Genomic DNA, 27,609 nt, shown 5'->3' with positions numbered 1-27,609 from the left:
AGCATTATCCTTGTAAGGCTGACAAAGGTTTATAAACAGGTGACGTCTTAATTTCCTAGAAATTAAAAATGCAGAAGATAGAGGAAAATGCGATTGGTGTTTAAATCAGCCCCTCTCCCCATCTTTAGCACTGAGGCGGCTTTTAACGACGGGATGATTCCCTGCAGCCTCGGACACCTGAAGCACAGGTTTTTTCATCCAAACTCAGCACTCGGTTCACTGATAAAACTCAACTCAAGCAACTTCTTTGCCATCCAGGTTCATAGTTTGATAAATCTGCTGTGCTATAAGCCACTAAAATGATGAAATAAAAATATGGCTGGGCTTCTCCTCCCCCGCCCCCACTAGTCACCTTGAGATCCCCGGGCAAAGAGGGACCCGGAGGTCCCTCCTGAGCTTGGGTTTGGCTCTGGAACTGCCAGGAGCCAGTGGTGCCCTGCTAAGCATCATCAGGCTTCTTCCATTTTTCATGGCTTTGTTTAGTTTTTTCTTTAGAAAGGTGAGTTGGGGGTTGCAGAGCACAACCCTTGTTTCACAGGGTATCTCTGGCTGCCCATGAGGTCTCCTGAAATGATAAAAATGGCTGGCGGCTACACCCCTGAAACAGCCCCCGCGTAGCTCCACAGAGGAAAGGGATAAGTTCAGGACAGCCCGGCCAGTGGAAGAACTGCCCCCTCTGGGCCCGCGATGGTCTTGCAGGCTTTCCCCTTCCTTCTCCCCGAGGTGCTGTGGCTTGTGTGGGGAGCTTTGCCATTTCCCAGACGACCCGCTGCCCACCCTCCCTTCTTAGGTAGGGCACTTGGCTGGCGGGGGGCGGGTTGGTGGTGGCTTGGAGCATCCTCTGCCTTTTCCATGCCACTAAGCAGCCGCGTTTGCTCCCATCCCAGCCCCACCCCCCCTGCCTGATGCCTGCAATGAGTGAGAGGCCTCACACAGCCCTACCCCTTGTTGTGGCCAGCCATGCTGTTGGTGTCACACGTGTAAGCCTTTTGCATGAATGCCCGCTTCCAGAGCACCGGGATGGAGCGGAGCGGCAGCAGTTGTGATCCTTCTCTTTTTGGTTCGTTTTTGGAGCGCATGTAGAAGCAGATTCCTTTGACCATCCTTATAGCTTGGGGGGTGGGGCGAGTTTTGCAGTCACTGATGCCCCAGGATCACAATAATGAAATCTGGCAGCAAAATGGCAAATTTCAGTAGTGCTATTTCCATCTTTTTTTCCTATTAAGTTAAGCTTGAACTCTTAATGCACAATTTGTGTATGGAACTCTTTCCAACCTCTGCCAACTCTGATGCTGCATTCCCTGCACCTCTCTGGCTGGAAATAGTAATAACAACAATGACAACAATAGTACTTTTGTAAGTGCGACTGCACAGCTGAAAAACGTTGCGCTCTTGGAATAGAGATTCCCGTGAGCAATGGAGCTTTGCCTAGATCAGGCAGAGATTTTCTGCTGGGGCTTAAAGCCAGGAGGGTGGTTGTTTTCATGACCCCCTGGTTGGCCGTGGCTGGAAACCGGCTGCGGCCCTGATTAAAATGTCATAAATAAATAATTGCCGGGCTGTTAAGAACCTTTTGATCCAATGAGCTGTGGATGTCCTGCTGCCCACGCTTGTGGGCCGAGATCCATCTTCACCGGCTGAGAATTCTCATAATCCCAACAGAACTGGAGGATTCCAGCTTGGAGAAAGCGGCTCGATGCTGCCCATGTAGTGCTTTTTCAGAACTCATTGGCTTCAAGTAAGGCGGTGAATTTCATTGGCCCGGAAGCTCCTCTTAAGGCGTCCAAGTTCTCCATATATTTGGCAGCTCGCTTAGGCTCCACACCCTGCTGCAGGGCTGGACCAGATCAGCCTTTTTCCTCTCTAACCTGGGACGTGGAGAGGACGTGACCAAGAGGAAGAGCTAAATGAGTCTGCTGATACACACACGATTCTCATTGAATTTACAATTTAAAACACTGACAGAGATTTACATATTTTGCCCATCCAACAGGACTGAAAGAGAAGCAAGTACTACAAGATCTGCAGATTTTAAAAAAACAACTTAGAGTTACTAAGCTCTTGGGAGTCAAAAACCCTTGGAGAACTACTTCAATTATTTTGGAAATCTTCCTTTAAATCTTCATGTGCTTTGGGTCTGCCCTCCACATTATAGTGCTCAAGCTTAAGCATCCTTCCCTCTCTTAACTCCTCCCTCCTTTTCCTCCACCCGCTCCACCTTCTCTTTGTCGAATTTTAGATTTGAGTGTAATATTCTGAATGCATCAGCGCGCTAGGTGTACAGCCCTCCTCCATGGGATTTCGACAACCGTAGGTTTCTAGAGATGCTGCCTTGCAGAGAAGGGCGAGCAGCACATGGCGTAACTCTGGGCTGTCGCTGTTCTTGTCGTCATGTCCCAAATGCTGCAGGTGGAACTACAGCTCATGACCTGGTCCACACCTCCTTTATATTACTAAAAAGTGTTCCGGGAAAGCCGCACTGGACGAAAGCCAGGAGAGGAGGAGGTCGACATCTGGTGATGCCCTTGGCATAGCGAAGAGGAGGAAATGCTAAAGAGCATGTATTAATGAATGAAGTAAAGAAGAGTAGCTACATTGTTTGTGAAACCAAGAGAAAGATGGAGGTTGTAATGGCTGGGAATTGAGGTGGTCTATGTTGCAAGTAGAGGTGGTGAATACATGCCTGGAGGTGAAGATAGGGGTTTAATTATGAATGAAGGAGCTAGAGTGTATTTGGTGAACTTGGGTCCTCTAGGCTTTTGGAGGGCATGTGAAAAGCAGGAATTCATACATTAGGGATTTTACATGGCAGTGAATAGTGATAATGGAAGAACTGAATGTGAGTTTTGGGAAACATTGTAAAATGTTCTGAAAGAATGCAGTTGCAGAGGGATTATTCTGGTTGGTGACATGGATGGATGGGTAGGAATGAGATGAAAGAAGACAGAAAAACAATTTAAGAATTAAAGAGAATGGGGACTGTCTGCTGAGGAAAAAAAAGCCCAGTCTGTGGGTTTCAAATGCATAGTTTAAGCATAAATCTATACATGCATTTACATAAAGGGAATGAATGGAAAAGCATGAATGGATTGTTTACATGGAAAGATTGAGATATTTGATGAGGGATAGAAGGGTGATAAGGGATCCTGAACGTGGGACAGACCATTATTTGGGGGTGTCGGGGGTGGATCTTGTTAGCAGATTGCTAGGAAAGCTTTTGGCCCAGGAGAGATCAGAAAAGTCACACACCAGGCATTTCTATAAAAATAATTTTATTTACAAAAAGCAAACATATTTAAAAGCTTCTGCATTCTTACAGGTTCTCAGTGAGAGCTGCTTAACTCTCTACATGCCTACACAGAAGGGAAACTGAAACTAAAACGAGTACAGGCAAGTTCTTCTCCCCCCCCCAGTGCAACAATTAACAACTGAAAAGGGGACAATTAAATTCAACCTCTTCACCCAGCCAAAATGATTAGTTACCATAGTAACCTTAATCTGTAGTAGAAAACAGATTAAGAGATCTTGGGAAAAAATGAAGGGGATATAGGACTGCAGGAAGAGGAAGTCAAGTCCTGTGTGAAAACGTGTAGGAAACAGATTAATCTACCAGCAAGAGAAATGGAAAGTGGATGTAAGGAAAGAGGATGCGGAAGCTGCTAGGAAAACAGTGAAAAAAATTTGCATTACCAAATGTAAGCAGAGGGTGTGGAGTTCTGCTGATGGGATGCATGGGGATGGATGCTCAGTCGAAAGTTAAAATGGAATGAAGTAGCTGCGATAGAGAAAAATGTGTAGAAGAACTGAAAAAAGAGGCATATTAGATGGAGAGAGGAACAGATACGTGCAGAAATGTAGTCAAAGAGAGAAAAGGGCTAATCAAGGAATCTCCTGCAGAATGAATGGAATTAAGAATAATGAATAAGTCAGAAGGGGAGTGTCCTGGCTAAGCAAAGGCCATGCTGAGACGAGGAGAAAGTCTCTAGTGTTTTATTTAACTGCTATTGTAGACAGAAAATCCTACCAAACTGAAGGAGCGTGGGAAAACACAGACAGATAAACCCCAAAACTCAAGGTGGATCTGCTCTGGGTTTCTCTGAATGACAGCTCAAAGTCTCTAAACTACGTGTGTGCTTTCCCCCCTGGACAGGGGCCTCCTCCTGCTCACCATCCATACTCATGACAGGGAGATGTGTATGGAGTGCCATGCTCTGCTGAAGAACAGATTTGAAAGGAATGCCGTGAAGGTCCAAGAAAAAGGATGAAAGAGAAACCATAAACAATGTGATGAAAAAGTTAAGGCTGCAGGTGCAGACAGTGAAACTGGATGAATGTTAGTATATGGAGGCAGTTTGCACATTGTTAAATCTTTGGGTTAATTTGTTTATAGCGATGCTTGAGGACTGGAAGAGTGAAATTACATTCTCTTACACAAAGGCAGATCGTAAGGTAGACTGCAGTTGCTACAAGGGGTAGCTGGAAAGGAGTTTGAATAAAGTCCAATTAAAAGAGTACAGGTACTGTAGTCCTCGACTTAATGAACACAATAGAACTGGTAAATTCATCATTAAGCAGGGCAGTCGTTAAGTAAGGCATCACATGACCGCACCCGATTTTACAACAGTTTTTGCAGCAGTCATTAAGTGTATCATGTGATTCCCCATTGATTTTGCTCGTTGGAAGCTGGCTGGGAAGGGCGCAAATGGCAATCATGCTGCAACCATTGTAAATACATGCCATTTGCCAAGTGCCTGAATTTTGATCATGTGCCTGCGGGGACGCTGTGACAGTCATAAGTCACTTTTTTCAACGCCATCATAAGTTTGAATGGTTGCTAAATGAATGGTCGTAAGTTGAGGATCACCTGTATAAGAAGTGACCCAGAGCAGAACTTGGGAAGCACAGGGCAGTTTTACTGTGCAGACCAGATGATTGCAGGTTGCAGAGACATGTATTTATGGGAGAAAGCAAGTTTACTGTACCTTTGTTGAATTAGAGGGAGCATATGATGGAGTGCTTGAATTCTTGAAGGATCAAGCTGGAATGATGGAATGTGGTTTGTCTGACTATGGAGTTGAAGATTGATTGCTGAACCTGATCAGGGTGGTGTATAGTGAATAAACTGAATGCCTAACGCATGCTTCAGCACGAAGAAGAGAGTGAGACAAGAATGTGCTGTTACCCCACTGGCTATAATGTGAAGTATTTCTTCGTAAATGATACTGAGTGCCTGTCAGAGATGCGTTTGCAAGGGACATGAATGTGTGCGTTCCTTTGTATGCCAGTGATGCCATTTTGCTGGCTGAGAACCTGGGTGAGGGTTCACAAATGAAGGTAGATGTTTATGCAGTAAGAAATATGGAACTGGAAATGACTGGAACAAAGGCCATGTGTGGATGGATGTGGTAGAGGCAAGTGTGGTTTGAAAAGGCAGAATGCTACACGGAGCCAGGGATAGAAACTAGAGTTAGCTACATTTATTTATTTATTTATTTATTTTTCCTTACTATTTCTTACCTTCTTTCTGAATTTTGCATAATGGTGCTTTACCCTGAAGGGGAGTGGCGTGATTGATTTATTCATGTATTAAATGGATACAGAATGCTGCCCAACTCCCAGCGGTGATGGGAACGGGTGGACTGTGTCTCTGGGGAGGGACCAATTTTCTTGCTCTTTATAAAATCCTGCATCTGTTAAAATGGAAGCCAGAAGAGTGGCAAAGGCTCTGTGTTTTTTGCAGCTGCAAACAGTCTTACCGCCTTCTCATCTTGCTGTCTCTCCTTCAGGGCATGGCCTTCTGCCACCTGCTTGCCAACTCCAGAAAGGAGCTGTGAGGGTCGATACACCCCCGTTGGCTGACCCCAGAGCAAAAATTCTGAAGTTGGGTTGCTCTCATTGCTTCCTGCCCCTCTCGGTTTTCAGCTGACATCCTCTTGCCCACATTCGGAGAAGGGCAGAGCCAGCCCTGCCGGGTCTGGAAGTGGTCAGGGGAAAGATGAAGGCTAGACACGTTTGCTCCTCTTTTGCAGACCACGTTCCTCATGTTTCAGTAAAAAGGTCAATTATGGCACAACTGGAACCATCCTTAATGAGGATCCCTGAAAATGCTTGGGTGGAAGCATCAGGTGGGGGCCCACCCTCATCCCCACATTAGACGCCATGTTTGTATGTCCTCTGTGAGGCTGCTCCCAAGGAACGTTGCCAGCTGGGAGATTCTGGGAGTTGAAGCCCACACATCTTAAAGTTGCCAAGGCTGAGAAACAGTGTTGGAGTCCTGGGTGCTCCCTGAGCTTGGTTGTTTGCACGGATGATGTTGGGTAATGAAACATCTGCAAGCCAACAACCGAGCTCAGGGAGCACCCAGGACTCCGCACTTAACAGCTCTGGCCAGAGAGAAAAGGCTTTATTTGAAAGGCATAAGCAGATTGTGGCATGAATTCCTGCAGATTTGTAGTTGCTTCTGTTGGGCAAAGCCAGCTTCCAGTCCTCCCTCCCCCCTCCCTCGGGCAGATAGGGGAGGCATTGGAGATACATGAGCCAAGGGCGGAAACTGCTCAGGGTGCCTAAAGCACAGGCAGTGGTCCTCTTGCACTGACCACCGTGAGGGCCCTTCAAAGACTTGGTTGGTGATCCGTAGCGAGCATCCCTGAAGCCGATGGGGTGAGTGGCTTGGAGGTGGGTGCAGTCCAAGTTCTTGCAACTGTGGCTGAATGCTCAAATGAATCTCACTGCGAGTTGAGTGAGAGCCTTCTGCTGGGCTCGTTTTCCTCAAGCAGGAGCTCTTTGGCGGGAGGAGAAGCCAGCTGTGTACTAATGGCTTACAAATAGTTCTCCAGGATGTGCTGCTGCCCGGTAAGAGAAATGAGTACGCTGCGTATCACCAACTGCTCCTGCAGTATTGGGGCAGACGAGGCCGCCTACAGAATCTCTGTGTGAGTCCCTGCTTCCAGTGCCTCTTCAGGAAGGGGGGTTGATGGCTAGGCAGTCCCAGAAGGGCCATCTTTGCACACTCGGACCGCAGAGTTGACAGCAAGGACAGCTCTGGCCATGGCGAGGCTACACTGTCTGCCCAAGAAGGATGTACGGCCAGGGGAGGCCAGCTGCCCCCCTTATGCTGACCCAAAGAGATGCAGCTGCACCTCAAGCGCTTCTCCCCCTCTTCACTCCGCGGTCTTGGTCATGCTCCTCCTGTTGTGAGCCAGCAGGCAGGTGGGTTGATCTTCTGACATCTGTAGGGTGCTTAGGAAATCTTAATCGCTTTAATTGGTGAGCTTTGCCTCTCTGGGTCTTACGTTTTCAGGTGCGTTTATTACAATAGTATTGATGGTTCCGTCTTCCAGGGGATTGTAACGAGGCGGGACGCAACAAATAAAAGCAACACAAACTGTAGGAATGGTCCGGCATCTCATTCTGCCCGGGCTGCAGCGTCTGGCTCTCCTCTCCGTCCGCAGAATGCAGGTGCTCCAGAGGGCAGAGCAGGGACCTGTGATGGTGGAGGGCGACCAGGTTAATGGGAGAGCCAGCCGGGGTCGCCTTCCTCTTGCCGTCCTGGAGGGAGCCATGCCACCTGGCTCAGTTACCCTCCCCCCCGCGCACAACTTGGCCGGCCAGCCGGCTTCCCTCCAGGACTACCTGTGGTCCTTGGATGCTGGGCAGTCGTGTTGGGGGAGGCAGTTTTAAGGCATGCTTGACCCCCCTCCCCTTTGGGGCTCTTTCATCCTTCAGTTCTGACAAGCATGGACACTGCGCTGTGCCAGAAACGTAACCGTGGGAAACTGTTACTGTCATTTTTTAAGAAATAAACATCCAAGTAATTACGATCCCAAAACTGGAAATTCCTTGTGGCAGGTCACTCTTTGCAACACCGAAATTTTCCAGATAGCAAAGACTGAGTATGATGATTACATGTGTAAAATGCAGTTGATCTTGCAGAACGACAGTTGGAAAGCAAGTGTCAAAGGGCCCTGGCCCTTCCCAAAACACTTGCCAAAGATGTTAGTTCTGCTCCATGCATTATGCTACACTGTCTGTCAAGGGTACAGGATAGATTTGGGGCTGCTGTCCATCTGTCCCGTCTGTCTGCAGGTCAGTGGGAGAATGAGCCTGTTTCCCTGAGGGTCCCCACCGTCCCCTTTCCTGAGATCGCCACTTTCAAATGGGTTCCATGAAGGAATTTGATTTTTTTCTCCTTTGTAAAAAAGAAGAGCTGGGTTGCAGCTCCTTTCGCCCCTGCGCTTGCGAACTCTTCAACATGTGTCCTCCAGGAATACTAGCTTTTGGAGATTTGTGACGTGCTGCATTGCGTGGAGATCAGCGTGGCTCTCCCAGGACAGCCAAAGCTGGGAGTTGTCAGGGCAGGGGGGGGGGAGGTTTGAGGACCTGGCAGAACTGCCCGGCCTGAGGGTGGCTTTTGGAAAGGCTGAAGGCTTCTGCGGTGCGACAAGAGAAGCACGGCCGTCCCAGTTTAATTGGGACTAGCAGAGGAGGGAGCAACATGTTGAAACCCGCCGAGGAGACCCGTTTGGCCGCAGGCCGATGGCATGAAGAACCGTCTGGGAAGAGAGAGAGAGCCAGCAGCCAACTGGATAGGAGGCAAGTGGTGCTCTTGGCCTTAATGTGACGTGACAGCAGGCTTTTGGCCGTAACGCTCTCTGAAACACGGACTGTTTCCCTTCGTGGTGGCTCAATATGGGGTCTCGGGGCCTCTCTCCGGCTGGTAAATTTCTGCGCTCCCTGTGGCTTTCACTTGTAGGGCAGGCTCGGGGTTCAGTTTTCCAGGCCCAGTTTCCTCCCCAAGTGACCCCTCGGGTTTTGGAGTTGGCAGCGCAAAGGTTTTCCTCCTCTGCAGCCACAGGAAGAGCCGCCTCAACATTTTAGTAGAAAGCGGCCCTTTTCCTCCGGAGGTGTGGTGTCAGACTCCTCTGTGGGCATTTTCATCTCACTTGCCGGCCTTTGCCGTTTCTTCCCTGCCCGCCATGAAGAGCTGCCATCTTGGCGGGTGTGGGAGAGGCGCCTTCGCCCCTGACAAGCGGGCACTGTTCAGTGCTTACCCGCTTGCTGGCACTGCAGTCCCAGCTGGCGCTTTGCTGCCTCTGCCAGGGATTCTGCTCCGGATAGAAAAGCGGTGGCGCGGGGTGGGATGGCTGGGGGGCTGCTGCAATTTGTTGGGGTGTTTCCAGCAGGGCCTGCCCGGCTGCTGAGGGTCTGCAGGGCCTAGGGGTGGCGCTTCCTCTGCTCCCCCCGCCCCAGCTTTTCCTGTGCCAGCTGTGTTTTGCAAGCTAGAAATGGAATCGGCAGCTAGAAACAGCAGATGAAATGGTGGCCTGTTCTGTGGGGTGAACCCTCGGCTTCTCCGCCCCCACCTCGGGATGGAGTATTTAAGCCGGCTGGAAAAGTCCTCTGGGGATTTGTAGCAAATCTGCAACGGCTCCCTGAATGCAATGTAGTTGGCAGTTGTGAGACTTCTGTCCGCAGCTATCAGGGCTCAGGAACTGAACAAAGCCACACAGTTAAATTTATTAAAATCCCAGAGTTGTATTGATGAATTTCAGCATTGTTTTTGCCCCCTTGAGGGTAGAAATACAATGGGAGGCACATTTCCCCCAGTATTGGATACTCTAACATGCTCCCTAGATCAAAAAAGCACCACTTTTAATGCTGCCCTCCCCCATTATTGCCATAAGTAATCCAGGTGCAAGACCCTTCCTTGGGACCCCACTTTGCAAAAGGACAGCCAGTATCCAAGCCCTTGTACCTGCTCTGGAACATGTCAGTGCTGGGGGCGGGGGCGGAGGTTGTACGTGTCTCAAAATCACTGGTCAGCCGGGAGCAATCCCCCTCCGGCCCTGAGTCCCTGGGTTCACACACCCAAAGCCTTGAGTCAGATTGACAAAACAGGTCACTGAGTTTGCAGTGTGTGATGCCGAAGTATATAGGCACTGGTTCCTCCAAGAGGGTTGAGCCACGTTATGTTGTTGTTTATTCGTTTAGTCGCTTTTGACTCTTCGTGACTTCATGGACCAGCCCACGCCAGAGCTTCCTGTCGGTCGTCAACACCCCCAGCTCCCCCAGGGACGAGTCCGTCACCTCTAGAATATCATCTATCCACCTTGCCCTTGGTCGGCCCCTCTTCCTTTTGCCTTCTACTCTCCCCAGCATCAGCATCTTCTCCAGGGTGTCCTGTCTTCTCATTATGTGGCCAAAGTATTTCAGTTTTGCCTTTAATATCATTCCCTCAAGTGAGCAGTCTGGCTTGATTTCCTGGAGGATGGACTGGTTTGATCTTCTTGCAGTCCAAGGCACTCTCAGGATTTTCCTCCAACACCACAGTTCAAAAGCATCGATCTTCCTTCTCTCAGCCTTCCTTATGGTCCAGCTCTCGCAGCCATACGTTACTGCGGGGAACACCATTGCTTTAACAATGCGGACCTTTGTTGTCAGTGTGATGTCTCTGCTCTTAACTATTTTATCGAGATTTGTCATTGCTCTTCTCCCAAGGATGAAGCGTCTTCTGATTTCCTGACTGCAGTCAGCATCTGCAGTAATCTTTGCACCTAGGAATACAAAGTTTTTCACTGCTTCTACATTTTCTCCCTCTATTTGCCAGTTATCAATCAAGCTGGTTGCCATAATCTTGGTTTTTTTGAGGTTTAGCTGCAAGCCAGCTTTTGCACTTTCTTCTTTCACCTTCATCATAAGGCTCCTCAGTTCCTCTTCGCTTTCAGCCATCAAAGTGGTATCATCTGCATATCTGAGATTGTTAATGTTTCTTCCAGAGATTTTAACTCCAGCCTTGGATTCCTCAAGCCCAGCATGTCGCATGATGTGTTCTGCATACAAGTTGAATAGGTAGGGTGAGAGTATACAGCCCTGCCGTACTCCTTTCCCAATCTTAAACCAGTCCGTTGTTCCGTGGTCTGTTCTTACTGTTGCTACTTGGTCGTTATATAGATTCTTCAGGAGGCAGACAAGATGACTTGGTATCCCCATACCACTAAGAACTTGCCACAATTTGTTATGGTCCACACAGTCAAAGGCTTTAGAATAGTCAATAAAACAGAAATAGATGGCTTTTTCCATGATCCACTGGATATTGGTAATTTGGTCCCTAGTTCCTCTGCCTTTTCTAAACCCAGCTTGTACATCTGGCAATTCTCACTCCATGAATTGCTGAAGTCTACCTTGCAGGATCTTGAGCATTACCTTACTGGAATGTGAAATGAGTGCCACTGTTCGATAGTTTGAACATTCTTCAGTGTTCCCTTTTTTGGTATGGGGATATAAGTTGATTTTTTCCAATCTGATGGCCATTCCTGTGTTTTCCAAATTTGCGGGCATATAGCATGCATCACCTTGACAGCATCATCTTGCAAGATTTTGAACAGTTCAGCTGGGATGCCGTCATCTCCTGCTGCCTTGTTATTAGCAATGCTTCTTAAGGCCCATTCAACCTCACTCTTCAGGATGTCTGGCTCTAGCTCACTGACCACACCGTCAAAGCTATCCCCGATATTGTTATCCTTCCTATACAGGTCTTCTGTATATTCTTGCCACCTTTTCTTGATCTCTTCTTCTTCTGTTAGGTCCTTGCCATCTTTGTTTTTGATCATACCCATTTTTGCCTGACATTTACCTCTGATGTTTCTAATTTTCTGGAAGAGGTCTCTTGTCCTTCCTATTCTATTGTCTTCTTCCACTTCCACGCATTGCTTGTTTAAAAATAATTCCTTATCTCTTCTGGCTAACCTCTGGAATTTTGCATTTAATTGGGCATATCTCCCCCTATCACTGTTGCCTTTTGCTTTCCTTCTTTCTTGGGCTACTTCTAGTGTCTCAGCAGAGACAATATTCTATTGTCTTCCTCTTCTATTGCCATGTTATGAGGAGACGTAAATGACAAACCCCATCTTTGATTAGGCTGGTATGTGGTTCCACCCTGCCTTTCCCTTGGTGGGGGCTGCTTCCACTGCCCCACGGGGGGAAGACTAGATCAGAATCAGTTTTCAGGGACAGGGTTCAGCTATTTGTGGACATCCCCCCCCCACACACACCTCTTCTCCATCTCCATTTGTGGTGGATTCATGCCGGATATCCCTGCATTCTCTTGGTTGCTCCAAAGGAGAGGTTTCCACGTGTCCGAGTGGGTGTTCCTGCCCCGGGTTCTGCGCAGTCACAACATTCTCTCTTGGCTATAATTTGGAAGAACTGAAAAATGTTTGGGTGCTTCGTTCATCCTTTTTTAAAGAGAAACAGCCAAGCTGCCAGTCAGGATTCACCTTTTGCATTTTCGGCCTAAGCTTTGTGGACCCCTAGAATGAATGGACGTGCAGCTGTGCCCCTCACTTTCATTCAGGGCTCTTCTCCTCCTTGAAACCCCACAGAGGATGGCTTGGGAGCAAGAATGGAGGTCATTCCAGAAGAGGGCCTTCCCACGGAGCAGATCCGGGGGGGGGGATGAACTTTGTTGTGGGGGGCAGCCCTGGGCAGCCAGCGTGCTGTCCCTGCTCAAGACCAAGGCCTTAAAGCCCCTTCCCCCAGCTTTGCTGGCCTGGCGAGAAGCCTCCAGGCAGCTTGTACTCGGCAAGGCATTTCCAGACATGTGGGCTTGTGGGTGGGAGGGAAGCTGAGGAAGGAGAGGGAGGAGGTCTTAGACATCAGAGGGGTTTCTAGCCCCCCTTCCTTTTGGAGCCCTCGTGGTTGATCAGCTGATCCCACTACTCAGTGTCAGCATAAGTAAGAATTCATTCCTAGGGTCCTGCCCCTTAGTCTTGCTGTGTCAATGCACCCATTCACCAAAGGTGAACAGGCTCCTTTCATTCCTGGTGGGGATAAGGTGCGGGGGGGCTGTGCCGATCGGGCTGCCCATAGAATTGCACAGAGGGGGAGCTTTTGCTTTTAAGGAAAGGGAAGCAGAGCATCCCCCTCCTGCTGGAAGCGCATTCTCGCAGGAGTTCAGTGATCAATTCACATAAAGCTTAGGGTTTATTCCCGGCTGAAATGAACAGAGTCTTTTTCCTCCTTGTTGTGCAAAACAGCAGTGCTTGTCAGTGACACCTCTTGGAAGCTCAGTTGTGCAGAAAGCCGGTTTATATGCCCTGCTAGTTACCGCGTCATCTAAAACCCAGGGCAGCGTGATCAGCTTGCTTTCTGCTGCAGATTCCCAGAACGGATGTTCTGCCTTATAACTTGGTTTGTGACCTCCTCATTATGCTCTGATGTAAACGGCAGGGCCTGGAAGCTCTACAGACCCCCGAGGCCCTGCATTTACTCTTTGTTTGTAGTGGAGCTATTCACGCAGAGTCTCCCCCCGCCAGGCTTAATTCCTGGCTTAGGGGAAATTTGCTTCTCTGCTCAAGTCGTGAATCTGCTGGCAGCTCAGACTCCTGTGCCCTGGAGGAACACCGGCCTGGAGGGAACGTCCTTGGAGGCAGCAGAGGGTGAGGGGCCGGATCCAGGATGACCTAGCAGCCCTCCACTGCCCAGGGCTAGCGGAGAGCAGGGTGGAGGAGGTCTTGGGTGTGTCCGCCCTCGATGGCCACATGATGCAGTTAAGCCCCATCAGGAACAACTTCTCCACTGGCAGCTTGCCAAAACTCAGCGAAGCTCTGTGCGTGTGCCTCCTGAACCCTAGAAAATCCGAGCCAGCTGATGACTTTGACTTGGGCTCCTGGGCTTCTGGACCATGACCTGACAATGCTTTTGCCCCTCTCTAGGGACCTGGGACTTGGCTGCTCTGCGCTTGCACACACGATCTTACGGATCTCCGCTCCCCCTTCCCCCCAGTTTTGGTGCTGTGATCTACCACATCCTTCCCCAATGCAGTGTTTACCAGTAAGAACTACACCCCCTGAATTCTCAGCCACTCCTGATCATCGCTTATGCCATTGAGCTGGCAAGAGCTGAGCCTGCCTCCCATGTTTATTTGCAACCCCTGTTCTGAGCTGGGCTCCAGAGCAGAATATCATGCAGAGATGCCATGGGCACGCTCTTCTGCACTAACAGACGTGGCCTCTGTGCATGTTGCTTCCGTCTGTGCCCCTGTGCCACTTTTCTCCCACATCATCGACTCAGAGGCTCTGGTGATGCCCACAGGGGCATCCCTAAATTTGAGTGAGAGGGGCTGGCCCAGTTGACTCCCTGGCGGATGGAGCGGCAAGGCCGAGGCTCCGTCACCCAGGTTCAAGCCCAGTGGCCTGGGACCCTCCTGCGGGCCTGGCTGACCAGCCTCCCCCTTGGCGGCCACTTCCCTCAATGGAGGGGGAGGCAGATTCCTTTCTGACTGAAATGGATCAGACGGGGTTCTGTCTGGAAACCACAAAAAGCATCAATTTCACTGGATGTTTGGTTTAGATCGTGAGCCTTTTGTGCTCTTGTCCCTAGATTTGAATCGGTGATTCTTTTCTCACTCCAGGGTGGCTTCTGCAAAGAGAGTTGAGTTGTGCTGGGGGGGCGGGTTTGGCAGGAAAGATGCCTGCTGGGGAGCAACACAGATTCCAGAAGAGTTTCCTCAGAAAATACCATGTGTGTGTGTGTGTGTGCGCGTGCGCACACGTGCACTTGTAAACCTGGGACTCTGTTTCCTCTCTTTTTGCAAAGCATTGAGGCCTCGTGCACCAGATGGTGGCTTGCAAAAAAGATGCCCCCTCCCCAAACTGCTCGTTTCGGAGGGGAAATTATGCAGCAGATGGCCAGTATTTTGCCTCTGTCTGGTCACCGAAGCCTGGAAGGGCCAGTTTTGTCGGGCAAGAGCTGATCCTCCATCAGTGACGCTCAAGCAGCACCTTCGGCACCAGGAGATCCGTGGGCGCACACGGTCTCTCTCTCCTTGAGCGGGTTCTGCCTTTTTGGAGCATTTTCTGGACAGCTGGTGGCTGCTTCTAGGCCTGCATCCAGGCTTCACTTGATTTGAGTAGTATTTATTTAAGATTCTTTCCAGTGAGAGAAAAAGTGACAGGAAGCTGTCATGTGATAAAGGAAAGCCCCAGCTTCTGGCAGCCTCTGCTTAAATTAATTTGGGAGTGGGGGGTGCCTTCAATTCAGTGTCAGCTCCTGGTGACTGCCTGGACCAGTCCCTGCAGTTTTCTTGGCAAGATTTCAGAAGTGGTTTGCCCTTGCCTGCTTCTTCCCAGGGCTGAGAGAGAGGGACCGGCCCAAGGTCACCCCGCTGGCTTCGTGCCTATGACGGGACTAGAACTCACAACCTCCCAGTTTCTAGCCTGATAAATTTACAAATGAATGAATGAATGAATGAATGGAGCCATTTTTCATTTCCAAGAATGTCTCTTAGGACCTTGGGTGTTCTTAGGAAACACACTCTCTGGGATGAGGCCTCCTGGCAGGAAAAAGGGTGGGGCCGCAGTCGGGGGGGGGGTCGAGAAGGGGCAGTGGGAGCAGTGGTATCAGCTTAGCTTCTGGAATTGGGTGACTTGGGTGGCTTGTCCACTGAGCAGCTGTTTTCTGGGAGAACCAGCGTCTTGTCCCAAGAGCCTACGTGCCCCCCCCATCCTGCTAAGGTTCTTGTGGCAGTGAGTTCCATAATTGATGATTGCTCCACACTGGTGAAAACTGTAGCTCAGAAATCTAATCAGTCAGTCTCTCCTTGTCTTGATTTTGGGATTGTTTCTGCAAAGAAAAAATATGTGTGGTGCAGAGATTCCTGACCACAGAGACCTCTGCAGGTTGGGGGGCAGAGGATGGCAACCAGAGTCCCTCGGGTTTAGGAAAAAGGCAAGTACAGGAAGGGTTCATGTTAATCAGCCCACTTCCTGTGACCCTTCCTTCCTGTTTGGGATCTCCTCCTGCTTCTCTAGCTTGCGAAAGGAAGGGGAGGGTTTTTCCCTGGCCAGCATTATCCACAGAGCCTCCTTGTCCAGTGAGCACAACCGGAGACCCTTCTGCTCCCTGCACATAGAACCTCTTCTGGAGGAGAAAAAAATCCTGAAATTTGCTGCTGCTGCTGCCGCTGCCAGCAGGAGAGGGCCAAAAACATGCCTGCTTCCGGGCTGCTTCTAGATCCAGGGGATGTTGCGGAGAAGTACTTGGGAAGTGCTGCAAAGCCCCAGCACAGCTCCCACGTTGCGACTGGCATGTGGTCCCATAAGTCCTGGAGGTGCCCCCAGCCTGAGCAGCTCTGCTCAGGGAACACCCAGGCTGAACTTTCAGACTCATATTCTTCATCTCCCACCCGATCGTTTCCTAAACCAATGCTGGACTGTGGTCATTGTTCTTCTCAACGTGTGCATGGCTGATCTATTCTCCTTTATGGGCTGCCAGTTTATAGAAAAATAGAATCTACAGTTGGAAGGGACCATGGAGATCATCCAGTCCAACCTCCCACCCAGGGTAGGAATCTGCACTGCAGCATCCCTGACAGGTGGCCCCCGGCCTCCCTTTAAACGCCTTCAGCAAAGCAGCGACGACCACATCAGTGGTGGTGGGTGGTGGCACCGATCCATGGTGAATAGCTCTTATCATCGGTCGAGCGCCAAGCCAAATCTAATTCCTTGTCATTGTAATTTAATTTATTTTTTGTCCAGCCTTCTGGAACAGTTTAGCCTTTCAGATAAGAGAGCGCCCCTGTCTCCTCCAATCGCCTCTTCTCCAGGCTGAACTAATATCACCAAGCATTCCTCCTGGGCTTTTCCTTCCAAGCCCCTTATTATCTTGGTCATTCCTGCTTGAATTTATCTTGAACGGGGGGGGGGGTGGCGGGTGGAGAAGGAACAGCCTCTTCTGCAGGGCCGGGAAGACGAAAGCCAGGACTGATTCAGGGACCAGAATGAACTGACCAGGAGGTGGGTCTCTAGCTGGCCTGAAGGCAGTTGCACAAACACAACTGCCTTCAGAGCTGCTTTGGTGTGACCTGGGAACCAGCACAACCCTGGAGTCCAGTCTTACTCAGAGGAGTAGAAGCTAGAAGCTGAAGGCTGGCTGGCCCCATGCAGGAAATGGGGGTGCCCTAAGCTTTGGGGGTGGTGGGAGTGGCCAGCAGAGTGAGGGACGAGTTCTTTGGGGAGCTGACTGTGTCCCCCGCCCCCTGGGTGTTGCGATTGGCCTTTGTGGGCCTGCTTCGCCCCAGGCTGTGGAGGGGACGGTTGCTGTGAATCTTTGGGGCTGGACAGGAAAATGGAGGAAGATGGACGGGCCTTCGTCTCCACATCCAAGACCAAAGGGGAAGGCAGAGGCAGGGGCAGGTGTAAATGCTCTGGGATCTCCGGGGGCCCGAGGGATTAATTGGGCAGGGCTGGGAGTTGGGAAGGATCTCACAGGTCTAGAAAACAGCTTTGCCATTGTTGGCTTTTAGAAGAGCTAAAAGATGCTCCTCTTTTTATGAAAATGTTCTGAGTGGTTTCCTCACAAGCTGTGGAGAACAGCCTCTCTCTGTCTTTCAGAAGGAGAGGAAAATCTCTTCTGAGTCATTCTTGGTGTGGCAGGTTCCAACCTGCAGAGGCCCCTCTGGAGAGTGAGCTTTTTCTTTCCTTTTCTGCAAATCAAAAGAAAGCAATTCAGAGGAAGAAACACACTTACTTGCAAGTGGTATCACAGGCGATATCAGCTGGGGCTTGGCCGCAAGGTGCTGGCTCCTGACCCTTCCCCGCCCCCCCCCCCGCCCTCCACAGCTGCAGCAGCCGCTCCTTTTATCCCCTGTCCTCTTGTAGCTCCCCCAGAGAGGCATTTTCCTTTGGCTCAGTGACTTCTTGGCTCTGCCTGCAGCAAGATAAGCAGCGGGCCGCGCATTGCAGCCAGAAAGCGCTGGAGACGGTTCCCTTCTGCATCCACCAGCGCCTTTCTCTTGCCCAGAAAAAGCCTGCAGCTTTGCGGGACCCCCGGCTTTGGCCACGAGCCATCTGGCACACAGCCCTTCAGTCAGAGAATGAGCTGATGTGACCAGGGGCTCTTCCAGGGTAACCTCTGCCCAAGGAAACCGAAGGAGGGTCTCCTTGATTCTGAACCTGCAGCTTTCCTGAAACCGCAGCCCATTCGTAGCGGTTCTCCCCACGGCCCCTGCTTGCCCATCTCCCCTGCTGCTGGGTGTGTTTGGCTGGCAAAGGCCTGGGACGTGCTCTGGCACCGAGGGGGCGGGAGCCCTGGTGAGCCTGGCCTACTGAAGGCCCGGTGGAAAGCGAGGGAGGTCGTGGAACCACCCGTTGAGTTCAGTGCCGAACTGGCCCCCAGTGGGCTCCATCTGTGCTTGAACTGTAGGGCTGGTAATACCAGGCCCAGGGGCACCAGAGCTTTGCCAGCACCCCAAACGGCGTCTGTGCCCCACCGAATTCAACATTACAACTAAACAAATCCAGGGGTGGGGGGAAGATGCCAGATCCTGAAAGGTTTATCAAGCCCTGCTTAATATTAAGGTGTTTCTTATAAAGTTCAGCCAAAATCAGGCCCATTAGAGATACCTTGCCTATGGTATCTGACCGAGAGACTAAAACTGGAGAATATGCGGCAGAGACAAAATGGACCGCCTGCCCAGAACAGAAGCTGCTTCCCTTCCTGTGTGGGCAAGGGTGCCCTGATCCCCCCTCCTGGGTTTGCCTCTTGCCTGCAGGGTCTGTGAGCTTGATGGCAGCAGGATTCATGCACCAGAATTACTAGAAGAATTGAGAGGACGGCTGTTATCCTGGTCTCCCCTCTTGAAAAACTCAGAGATTCCACCAGTGGTGCAAATTGGAGGAATGATAATTTCAGGGTCTGCTGTGGCCGTTCCTTGCCAAGAGAAAGAATGCAAAACAGCAAGAGCTGGACATTTTGTTACTCAGACTAAAAACGTTGATTGCAAAGTTGCTCGTTTTTATTGAGTCTACAGCAGGCATTCATTTCTTGCATTTTCATCTTTCTTTTTAGCCTGCTGGAAGCTGAGTGTGCCCCCCCCTCTGGCTGAGCTGGCCAAGCACCCTTCTGGGGAGGGGGTGCAGGGCTTGTCCCTGGGCTTTGCATAGCAACCATCATTGCCTGGGGTGATGGGGGCAATGCTGCTCATTGCCTGCCCTACTTTTCTCTCCACACCCTGCTGCCCCCCCCCCCCATTCAGTGGGGCAACAGCTTTCTTGGGCTGAGGTCACTTGCCCAGGAGCTGCCTTGGAGGGCATGGCCAGTCTCAAACTTTACAGAACAGGAGACAGCACAACATGGTCTTCCAGATCCAAACTCAAAAGAAGGATGGAGGAGGGTCCTGACCGTGGGTGCTCCTAAGCAGTGGCCCAGTGTGGCTTTCAGTGGAGGCTTTCGAGCGATGGTTGGGTGGCTTGAGGGTTCCTGCCCTGGGCAGGGGTGGACTAGAAGACCTTCTGGCAGTCCTCCCACCCAGCCCTGAGCTCCGTGGCTGCAGACCCCCTCCAACCTCTGGGCATTGAGAGCAGGCTAGCCAGTCCAGTGGCTTCACCCGGTTGCCCTTGGCCACCCCCCGATCCTTCTGGGCCGGGGGAGGCCAAAGTCCAGGAAGTTCTCCTGGACAGGGTCCCCGCTGGACATGGCAGCTCAGATTGGGTGGTGGGGAACTGTTCTTGCTTTTAGTCCTTGAAAGGCACCCAGAGTCACTGATGAGAGATTTAAATACTGAAACACCCAACAAACTCTTCCTCTGTGATTTGTTTATTCTCCTGCATGAAGAACCTGCAACTGCCCAGATGTTGCTGAACTACAACTCCCAGCAGCCCCAGCTTGCAGGCCAGTGTTGGGGGATGCTAGGAGATGTGATTTGGGAACATTCGGTGGGGGGGCAGGTGGTGAGAGCACCTCTGGATTGGGCCACCTTGGCAGGCAGAATCCTTTTCTCTCAGGCCACTTTCTACTTTTAAAAATTATGGAGGACCCCAAAGGAGCATTTGTATGGGTTATATTTATTGATATTTAAAAATCTGCTGCTGCCGCTGCTACCGCTTCTCATGATTGTTTGGTGGGATTTTAATATTGTGTTATTTTTCAACATAGGCTGGCAAATAATTTTGATTTTGTGCACCCCCCAGAGGGTCTTGTGGGACCCCCAGTGGTCCTAGGACCACACTTTAAGAAACGCTGCTCTAAACAAAGGGTGGAGGGAAGAGTTGCCCTTCCTGTGCCTGGGGGCGATGCTGAGCTGACCCCAAAATGGATGTGCCCAGCGTGAAGGGCAGCTGCAGGACACACCATTTGTGGATTGTGTAACTCGGCCCTCTGTCCCTGGGATGCTTCCTGGTGAACTTTGCTGCCAACTGAAACAGCATGTTTTGGCCAGGCTGGGGGTGGGGGTGGGGAGAGGCGGGACACAAAGATCTGAACCAGAGCCCTTCTCGGCTCCAGGCCTTTCATTATGTTGATGGGCTGAGCCCTGAATTTTGCAAATGGGAGGTTGAGGGATTCTGAATAAGGATGTAGAGACAATGGGAGGCCAGCCGGCTTGCTGCCTACCCGGATCGGCCCCAGTTCCCAGCCTCCGTGCCAGCCCCTCCCTTCGCGGGCCTGCCTCTTCCGTCCCTTGCCCCTTGCTGCCGCCACCAAAGGCGGTCCCAGGCCTTGGCTTGCCTTCTGCGACTTGAGCTGAGTGCGGGTGTGTGTGTGTGTGTGTGTGTGCGCACAGGCAAAAATGGGATGGCTAATGGGGGGGTTGGAGCCCAGTATGGTGCGCCAGATTGCCGACAGCCAGACTCCCCCCTCCCCTCAGGAAACACCGAGCCTGGGCTGCTCTGGGCCTTGCAGTGCAGCTTGCCAGGGGGCGAGAGGGAACCTGTGGAGCACCCCTCCCTGGTTAATCGTTTGCCACCACTACTTTGGACCTCCTTTCTGAAACAGGCCCTTGCCAGGCGGCATCGGCCCATGTGGGGCTCAGGCAAATACTCGCAGGCCTAGGAGTGCCGGTAGGAATGCGCAAGGCCGGAGGATGGACTCGTGTCTCAGCTGGAGCCGTGTGCCGTGTGGACGCTCCCCGCGAAGCATCGGCGCCTCCCTTGAAGCAGAGGGAGCGGAGGGTTTCCTGGAGGCCGGGGCGGGGGTCTCGCTGGCCTCCTTGGGGCTGATCTCCTTTCAGCAAGCTGTGGGTTGCGTTTGCACAACACGCTTTGCTGGCAGGCCCGCAACTAGGGACTGTGTCACCTGGGGCAAACATGGATTCTGCGCCCATTTTGGCACCCCCCCCCCCAGCGTGGGGCCCGGGGCACATGCCCTGCTTGCCCCCCCCCAGTTGCGGCCCTGTTTGCTGGGTCTGTTGAAGACCAGCCTGCTATGTTGGTTCGTCTCAACCTGGGTGAGTCCTGTAGGCTGAGGGCACTGTGTGGGTACTGCCGTCCAGGGACCGAGGGATGGGGATCGCTCTCAGCCGTGCCCAGGACGGGGTCCCCAAAGCAGAGGGAGCTCGGGATTGGGGCCCCCCTCCACCGCTTGGCCCTCCAGTGTGCCATGGGGGAGAACCATGCAGAGGGAGCTGGGGTTTCTCATTTCAGCCCCCCCCCCTTGTGGGTCTCTGTGGGAAAGGCTCTCAAAGAGGCTCCCCTTTTCTTGCAGTTTCTCTGCCTGAAGAACATCCGGACATTCCTCAAAGTGTGTCATGACAAGTTTGGCCTCCGGAACAGCGAGCTCTTCGACCCCTTCGACCTCTTTGACGTGCGGGACTTTGGAAAAGTAAGTGGGAGTGTGGCGGGGGGCAGCTTTGCGCCCGTGAAGTGGCGCTTTCCCATGTTCTAAAGCCCTTCCCCCAGCCCTGATGAGCTGCTGGAAATGTGGGGAGAAGCATCTTGGGGGTGGCCTCCAAACACTGCAACTGGCCCAGACACCCTTCGGGGGTGGTGTTGGCGTCTTCTTCCTGGGAATTCTAGGGGATCCATTTCTGTTCACCCTTAAAAAGCCACTGTCTGGAGCCTCAAGTCACAGAAAGGGGCCTGCAGTTCTGGAGAGGGTGCCGAGGACCCCTCTCGCCAGACAGCTCTGCTGCTGCCCCTGGGGGGCCGGCTTTGCCCAGCCTCAGCCGCCAGGATCCCCCTTCCTCCCCTGCTTGAGTCTAAGGGGCTAAGCGGGCCAGATACCGCAAGGCCCGACAGGCCCCCCAGTCTCCCCAGAAGCCCTTCACGTCTCCCGAGCTGCTCCTTTCAGGGTCTGGCAGGAGGGAGAGCAGGTGTTTGGCTGCCTGCACCCCCGGCACATGCCCTGTCTGGCTGGAAAAGGGCTCAGCTTTTCCGTCCCTTCGCCCTTTGGGGTGCCAGGAAATGCCGCTGCATGGAAGGGAGTGTGAGTTCTCTGTTGACCGTTGAGCCCCCAGTTTTACCGTGCGGCATTTTGGCATAAGCTGTTTCGCTAATGACAGTGGTGACATTAGAGTTGGTGCATTGCAGGCTTTTTAATTTCTCAGGGGGGCTGTAGGTATAAATATGCATTAAGCTGCGCAGGGCTCACTGTGGGATGGGAGAGGAAAAGAAGCTAAGCATTGTGGCTCTCGGCTTCTCTCTTCGTGTTTTCTCGTCAGGAAGGGCTCACCGACTTAGCCCACCCTCTCTCCTCTTCTGTCTGACTCCACGTTTGAACTTGCCAGGAATCGTTTCAGAAGGAGCATTTTAATGACTCTGCAATTCCAAGTGATGCATCTCGAAGGGAATGTTGAGTCAGGAGAAAAATTAAGGTGTTTACTGGCTGACTGCAGAGTGATCAAGCTACACTGCTGTGGCTTTGCTGCTTCCAGCTCTGTACTAATGCTTTAAATGTTTTCTCTTTACATTTATTTCTTGATTTCGGCACTCCAGTGTGCACCACAAAGCATGCACAAACTGGGTTCCCCAAACCACGACCCACCACTTCACGTTGGCCGAGCTGAGCATGTTGTGCAAACTGAGACACGAAGTCATCCTGTCCCCAAAGCACTTTGAGTTCTCTGTTGTTTTTTTCAAAAAAGAGAATTATATAAGCTACATGCCTAGACCAGAGGGTGTATATTTTCACAGAAATGCAGGGGTGGAGGGGAATGATACTGCTTTTAGCATTGCCAAGAAATCGGAGACTTCATTAAGCAAGTTTCTAGTTTCTAGGCCTATAATGATAGGTTTTCGGGGTATGGAGGTAAGCCATGGTGCGGCAGGCTTCAGTTTTCCAGTGATGCCTCCATCTGGGAGTGTCTGCTTGAGCTTGGCCTGGCTCCCAGCTAGTTCAGCTGAATGGGGTCCCTGTTGCTGCCCACTTTGGAGAGGAGCACAGAGTTACTGGTCTGCTCTCCTGCACGCACGTGGTGCAAACAGTGCTATGCCATCAGCTGGAACTCCATATCTACAATTGCACATTCAGCAGCTGATCCAGGATTTGAGGTCAAATTTCTGGAAGGATGAGCAAAAAGCACATCACAGTTTCAGGCAAGTGAACATGTTGGAGTCCCACCTATAGCCCAGGGTAAAAATGCCTTTATCTGACAGCTGGCGGGCATCCAAAAAGGGCCAGGTCAGTTCTTGCAGATGAGGGAAACCAGAACTTGGCCAGCCCCAGGAGCAGGGAGGCCTTGGGCCCCAATCCACTTGCAGATGTGGCACTTGTGAGAAGATGGTCTCCTTAGAACCAGGGGTCTTCCCCAATGCTTAAGGTGCCTGTTTGGCCATGTCTGACCCTCCTTTCATTCAACAGTCTCTATTTTGACTTTAATGACCGGGATAGACTTGTTTATGAATTAAAATGGGGGCTTTACTCCCATGGTCAGCTTATTTCAGGGATTGCAGTAGTAAGCAAGCCCTGTAGCTTTCTCTAGAAGTCAGTGTCACTGAACTGATACGAGGCCAGACAGAGAAGCAATTCTAACTCTAATAATTTATTAAACTGGTATGCCACCCAAACCTCAATAACTCTGGGCAGCTCTTGCAGAAGTGGCTCCAACAGCCTGAAGGGGTGAGTAAGTCCCAAGACAGCACTGATCCTCCTGGGGGCAGTGTGTCCATCCTGGCCCTCCATGACCTCTTGGCAGCTTTTGATACCATCGATCATGGTGTTCTCCTGGCCACCTCAGGGGGTTAGGGCGTGAGGCCCTGTGTCAGGGTGCTTCTCCTTTCTCAGGGGCCAGTTCCAGGCGGTGTTGTGGGGGGGAGAGGTTGAGCCTGAGGCCCCTGCTCTATAGGGTGCCTCCCTGCTCCAGCTGAACATCTACATGAAGCCACTGGGGGAAGTCACCCAATGACATGGGGTGAGAGATCATCAGACGCTGATGGTGCCCAACGTTACACTTCTGTCCCAGGTCAACCATCCAGGCTCTTTCCCGGCATCTGCAGGCTGGGGTGGGACTCAACTCTAGGAAAGCTAAGTAGCTGTCGGCCCTCCTGGACCTCAGGACTTTCCATCTTTACTTCTGGATGGGGTGGCGCTCCCGCAGACAGGACTGGGGTGCAGCTTGGGGTCCTGTTGCACTTCCAGCTCCTGTTTGAAGAGCCAAGAGGGCCTTGGCACAATCCATCTTGTCTGCCACTTGCGCCAGTTCCTGGATAGGAGGCCCTAGTCGCAGCCACTCATGCCTGGGTTGGATTGAAAACTGCAGCAAGGAAGACAGAGCAAGTCCTTTGGGCTCAGAGAGGCCTTCACTTTGTGGGGCTGAAATTAGGGAGCCTTCACGGAGTGGGCTGGCCTGTGAATCACCCTGTGCAAGGTGGCGTCAGTCTGTCTGCAGCCCTGAAGAACCAGCCAGCCTACAAGTACTACAAGACAACCTCCCCCACACCAAGCCATTGCGCTGAGGAAGCCCTGCTCTGGCGTGGGGCAGAGCGTCTGCAGACGGCCTGATCTCCTGCAGCCTGCAGGATCAGGGGCGCTATTCAAAGCAAAAATAGACCTGAGGAAGCCCGAGAGCCTCACACGGCAGAGCTGTCTGAGGAGGCCCCGGCTCTTGCACAGTTGACCGAGCAGAGGAATTGTGAATTGATTCATCCTTTGCAGAGGGGGATTTTGTAGCATTTGAAAATGGAAACATCTGCTGTGAAGACTGTTGCACCTGCTGGCAGGCTGTTTTGACCAAATTTGCCTGCTCAGAATGGAAGCAGAAGCATTCTGGGGCAGAAGAGCTGAGAGCTGAGCTCCTCCTTGCTGGGAAGCGCCTGCCTCTAAGTTGATTCGGCCCCCGCCCTTTGTAGGTTGCCTGTAGCAGCTGACCGAATGCGTCCTCCTGGTACGTGGGCTGAGCCTTCGCAAGCCCCTCCGCCTTTGAGTAACTCCTCGTTTCTTGGACAAGGCAGGCCTGGTTAACAGACACCCTCCCCCCCCCCCCCCGAAGCTCTGGGGCAGGCTGGATTGCCCTGGCCAGATAGAGCAGCCACGGGCGCCCTCGCGTCTAAGGGCTGTTTCAGGCTGATGGGCAACTGTAATTCTAAGCTCCTTTGGACATTCATGGAACTGGGACTGTTTGGCAGAGGAAAATGTGAGCGGGGAGTTGGCTGTGGGTCTCAGCCCCAAACCTCCAGGATGGCTTTTGGCAAGCTAGGATCTCCCGCCTCCCTATCTAGCTCTTTTCCTCCTCACCAAATCTCTTTTGAGAGGCTCCTGGTGGCAATTCCTGTCTTTTCTTGGGATAGATCCTGAAGACACAGAGTGGCTGCCTTCAAACCAGTTTTATCCTTTATTGAAATAAACCCCTCTCTGGTTTGCAAAATGCCTTGAGCCATAAACTCACCAAGATTCTGGGCTCCTCCAACAGAAGATCAGGCCAAGATTGGCATGTTCTGCAAATACAGCTTGTGGGGGGTTCTTCCGTACTCCTGGCTAAAAGTGTTGTATGAACACAACCTTGGAGTGTTCCAGTTCTGTTCTACAAGGAGGGATTGTTGATGGGATGCATATATGAGGTAGGCTGGGAGTAGAGGAGGAAAGGGCGCTTGTGCCCTGATCTAGAGCCCCTTGCGCTAAGTGTGTGTGTGTGTGTGTGATTGCATGTGTATGCACAGGTGCTCTTCCAGGGGAAACACCCAGAGCCCTCTTGTACACAAGCGTCTTGGAAAAGCAAAGCTGCACGTGACCTTGTGTGATGTTTTCTGATACTATGAAAGAATGCAGGAAGGCAAAGTGGAAAACTGAAAGGGCCGACTTTATTAGTAGTGTTATCGGTGGAACAGCTAAGAATCGATAACGTGAAGTTAGTGGAGTGCGTCTGGCCAAGCTTTCCAACAGAGCCGCCTCCCAAGGGGTGTCGGAGGCAGCCCGTTGGCTGGCTGTCCCCTCCCCATTAGTGGGGACAGAGCGCCAGGGTCGTTTTACATGAGAAGCAACATGGCGGCAGCGTTCCTGAGAGGCCTGGCCAGTCCGCCCCCCTCCTCCCAGACTTAATGGATACAGTTTTGGGAAGAAGAGAGGGGCCTGGGCTTATGGGAGGGGCTCTCCTTAATAGCGGTGTAGGGAGCTATGAAGAACCAGGGCCCTTTGTGGTGGGGGGGGGACACTTTTGCAGGGAAGGGGTGGCAGATCTATCCTCACACTCAGAAATTGCAGTGTTCCCAGATGTGCTCTATGATTTCAAAAATTTCTCAGGCTTAGATGTACATTCCAGTTCATAACAATTAAAGTGTAATGACCTCCTGTACCCCCAAATGATATGATAGGAATCATTTTTTGAATCCATTGTATTATTTATAATTAATTTAAAAAGCCCAACCCTATTATGTGCTGAGGAAACCTCACCTCAGTTTGTTATTCCCCGGCAGGGGGAGCCCAACTGTCAGCCCAGTCCCACTGCTGTGGCCTCTGGCGGTAACCCTCCTTCCAGACCTTATCAGATGGAGAGAAGCCCCTCGGAGTCCAGAGCAGTGCAAAGCTTTAAAGGGGACAGGGGACATCTCTCTGAGTTGTGCCCGGAAGCCCAACCCTAACCAGTGGTCCCTGTAGGAGAGATCCTGTCCAGGGAAAATGGGATGGTGCCCATAAGCCCATCAGCCACCTTCTGGACCTGCTATCTCTTCCAAGCAGCCTTCAAGGGCAGCATGGGTGGAGCACGTGGCAGCCATCCAAGCAAGAGGAGGTCACAATGGGCGCACAAAGCAGGCATTGTGCCAAGGCCCTCTTGGCCACAGCAGTGCGTCCAGGACTACCTCAAGATATGAGCCAGTTCAATACAGGGAACACTACCCTGCCCAGAATCAAAGAGGGATTATCCCAGCCTCAGGTGAAGCTTGGCTCTTCCTCCCCATCAAGGCTCTCACAAACCTCCTGTTTGGCCTGGGCTCTGGATAGGTAACTAAGGGTTCCTTTAAAAAAAAAAAAAAGCTGACTTTTTCAGGGAGTTCTCAGTTTAGTGATATGTTCCCCACTTATGCTTCTCAAGCCACAAAGAATTGGGAAATGCGCAGAGCATCACTTTGCACAAACAAGGGGAAAGTCCCGCTCCTTTATTTCCTCTTTCTTTCTTCTGTCCTGGCCACAGCGTGATGGTGTTCTCCACGTGTGGACTGTGAGCCGTGCCTTGCCAGCGCCTAGGCGTCGTCGGGGGCCCTGGGTCACTGATACCACTGATATAGTTGATCAACAGTTGTAATTAATAGCTACTGATCCCCCCTCCAGAAAATCCATGAGGTCTAGGTCTCTGCACAGCACATGTCATGGAGCTCTTCTCCCTGTACAGCAAAGGTGGTCCAGGTTTGCCGGACAAGGGCACGCCCGTGATGCGGCCCTGTGAACGAGGGTCAGGGTTGGGCCTGG

General features: G+C 51.6%; 1 protein-coding gene across 3 annotated transcripts in view; it reads left to right on the top strand.

The window, feature by feature from the left end:
• Positions 1-27,609, top strand: part of VAV2 (vav guanine nucleotide exchange factor 2) — a 123,703-nt gene that overhangs the window by 2,243 nt on the left and 93,851 nt on the right. For all 3 annotated transcript variants that reach the window (XM_063316094.1, XM_063316093.1, XM_063316092.1), the window contains exon 2: positions 21,478-21,594. In XM_063316094.1, the coding sequence (XP_063172164.1) occupies positions 21,478-21,594 (117 nt within the window). The remainder of the gene's footprint in view (positions 1-21,477; positions 21,595-27,609) is intronic.

This window comes from Candoia aspera, chromosome 16 (genome assembly GCF_035149785.1).
Source record: "Candoia aspera isolate rCanAsp1 chromosome 16, rCanAsp1.hap2, whole genome shotgun sequence".
In the NCBI taxonomy this organism is placed as follows: Eukaryota; Metazoa; Chordata; class Lepidosauria; order Squamata; family Boidae; genus Candoia; species Candoia aspera.
This window is presented reverse-complemented; position numbering and strand designations above follow the sequence as displayed.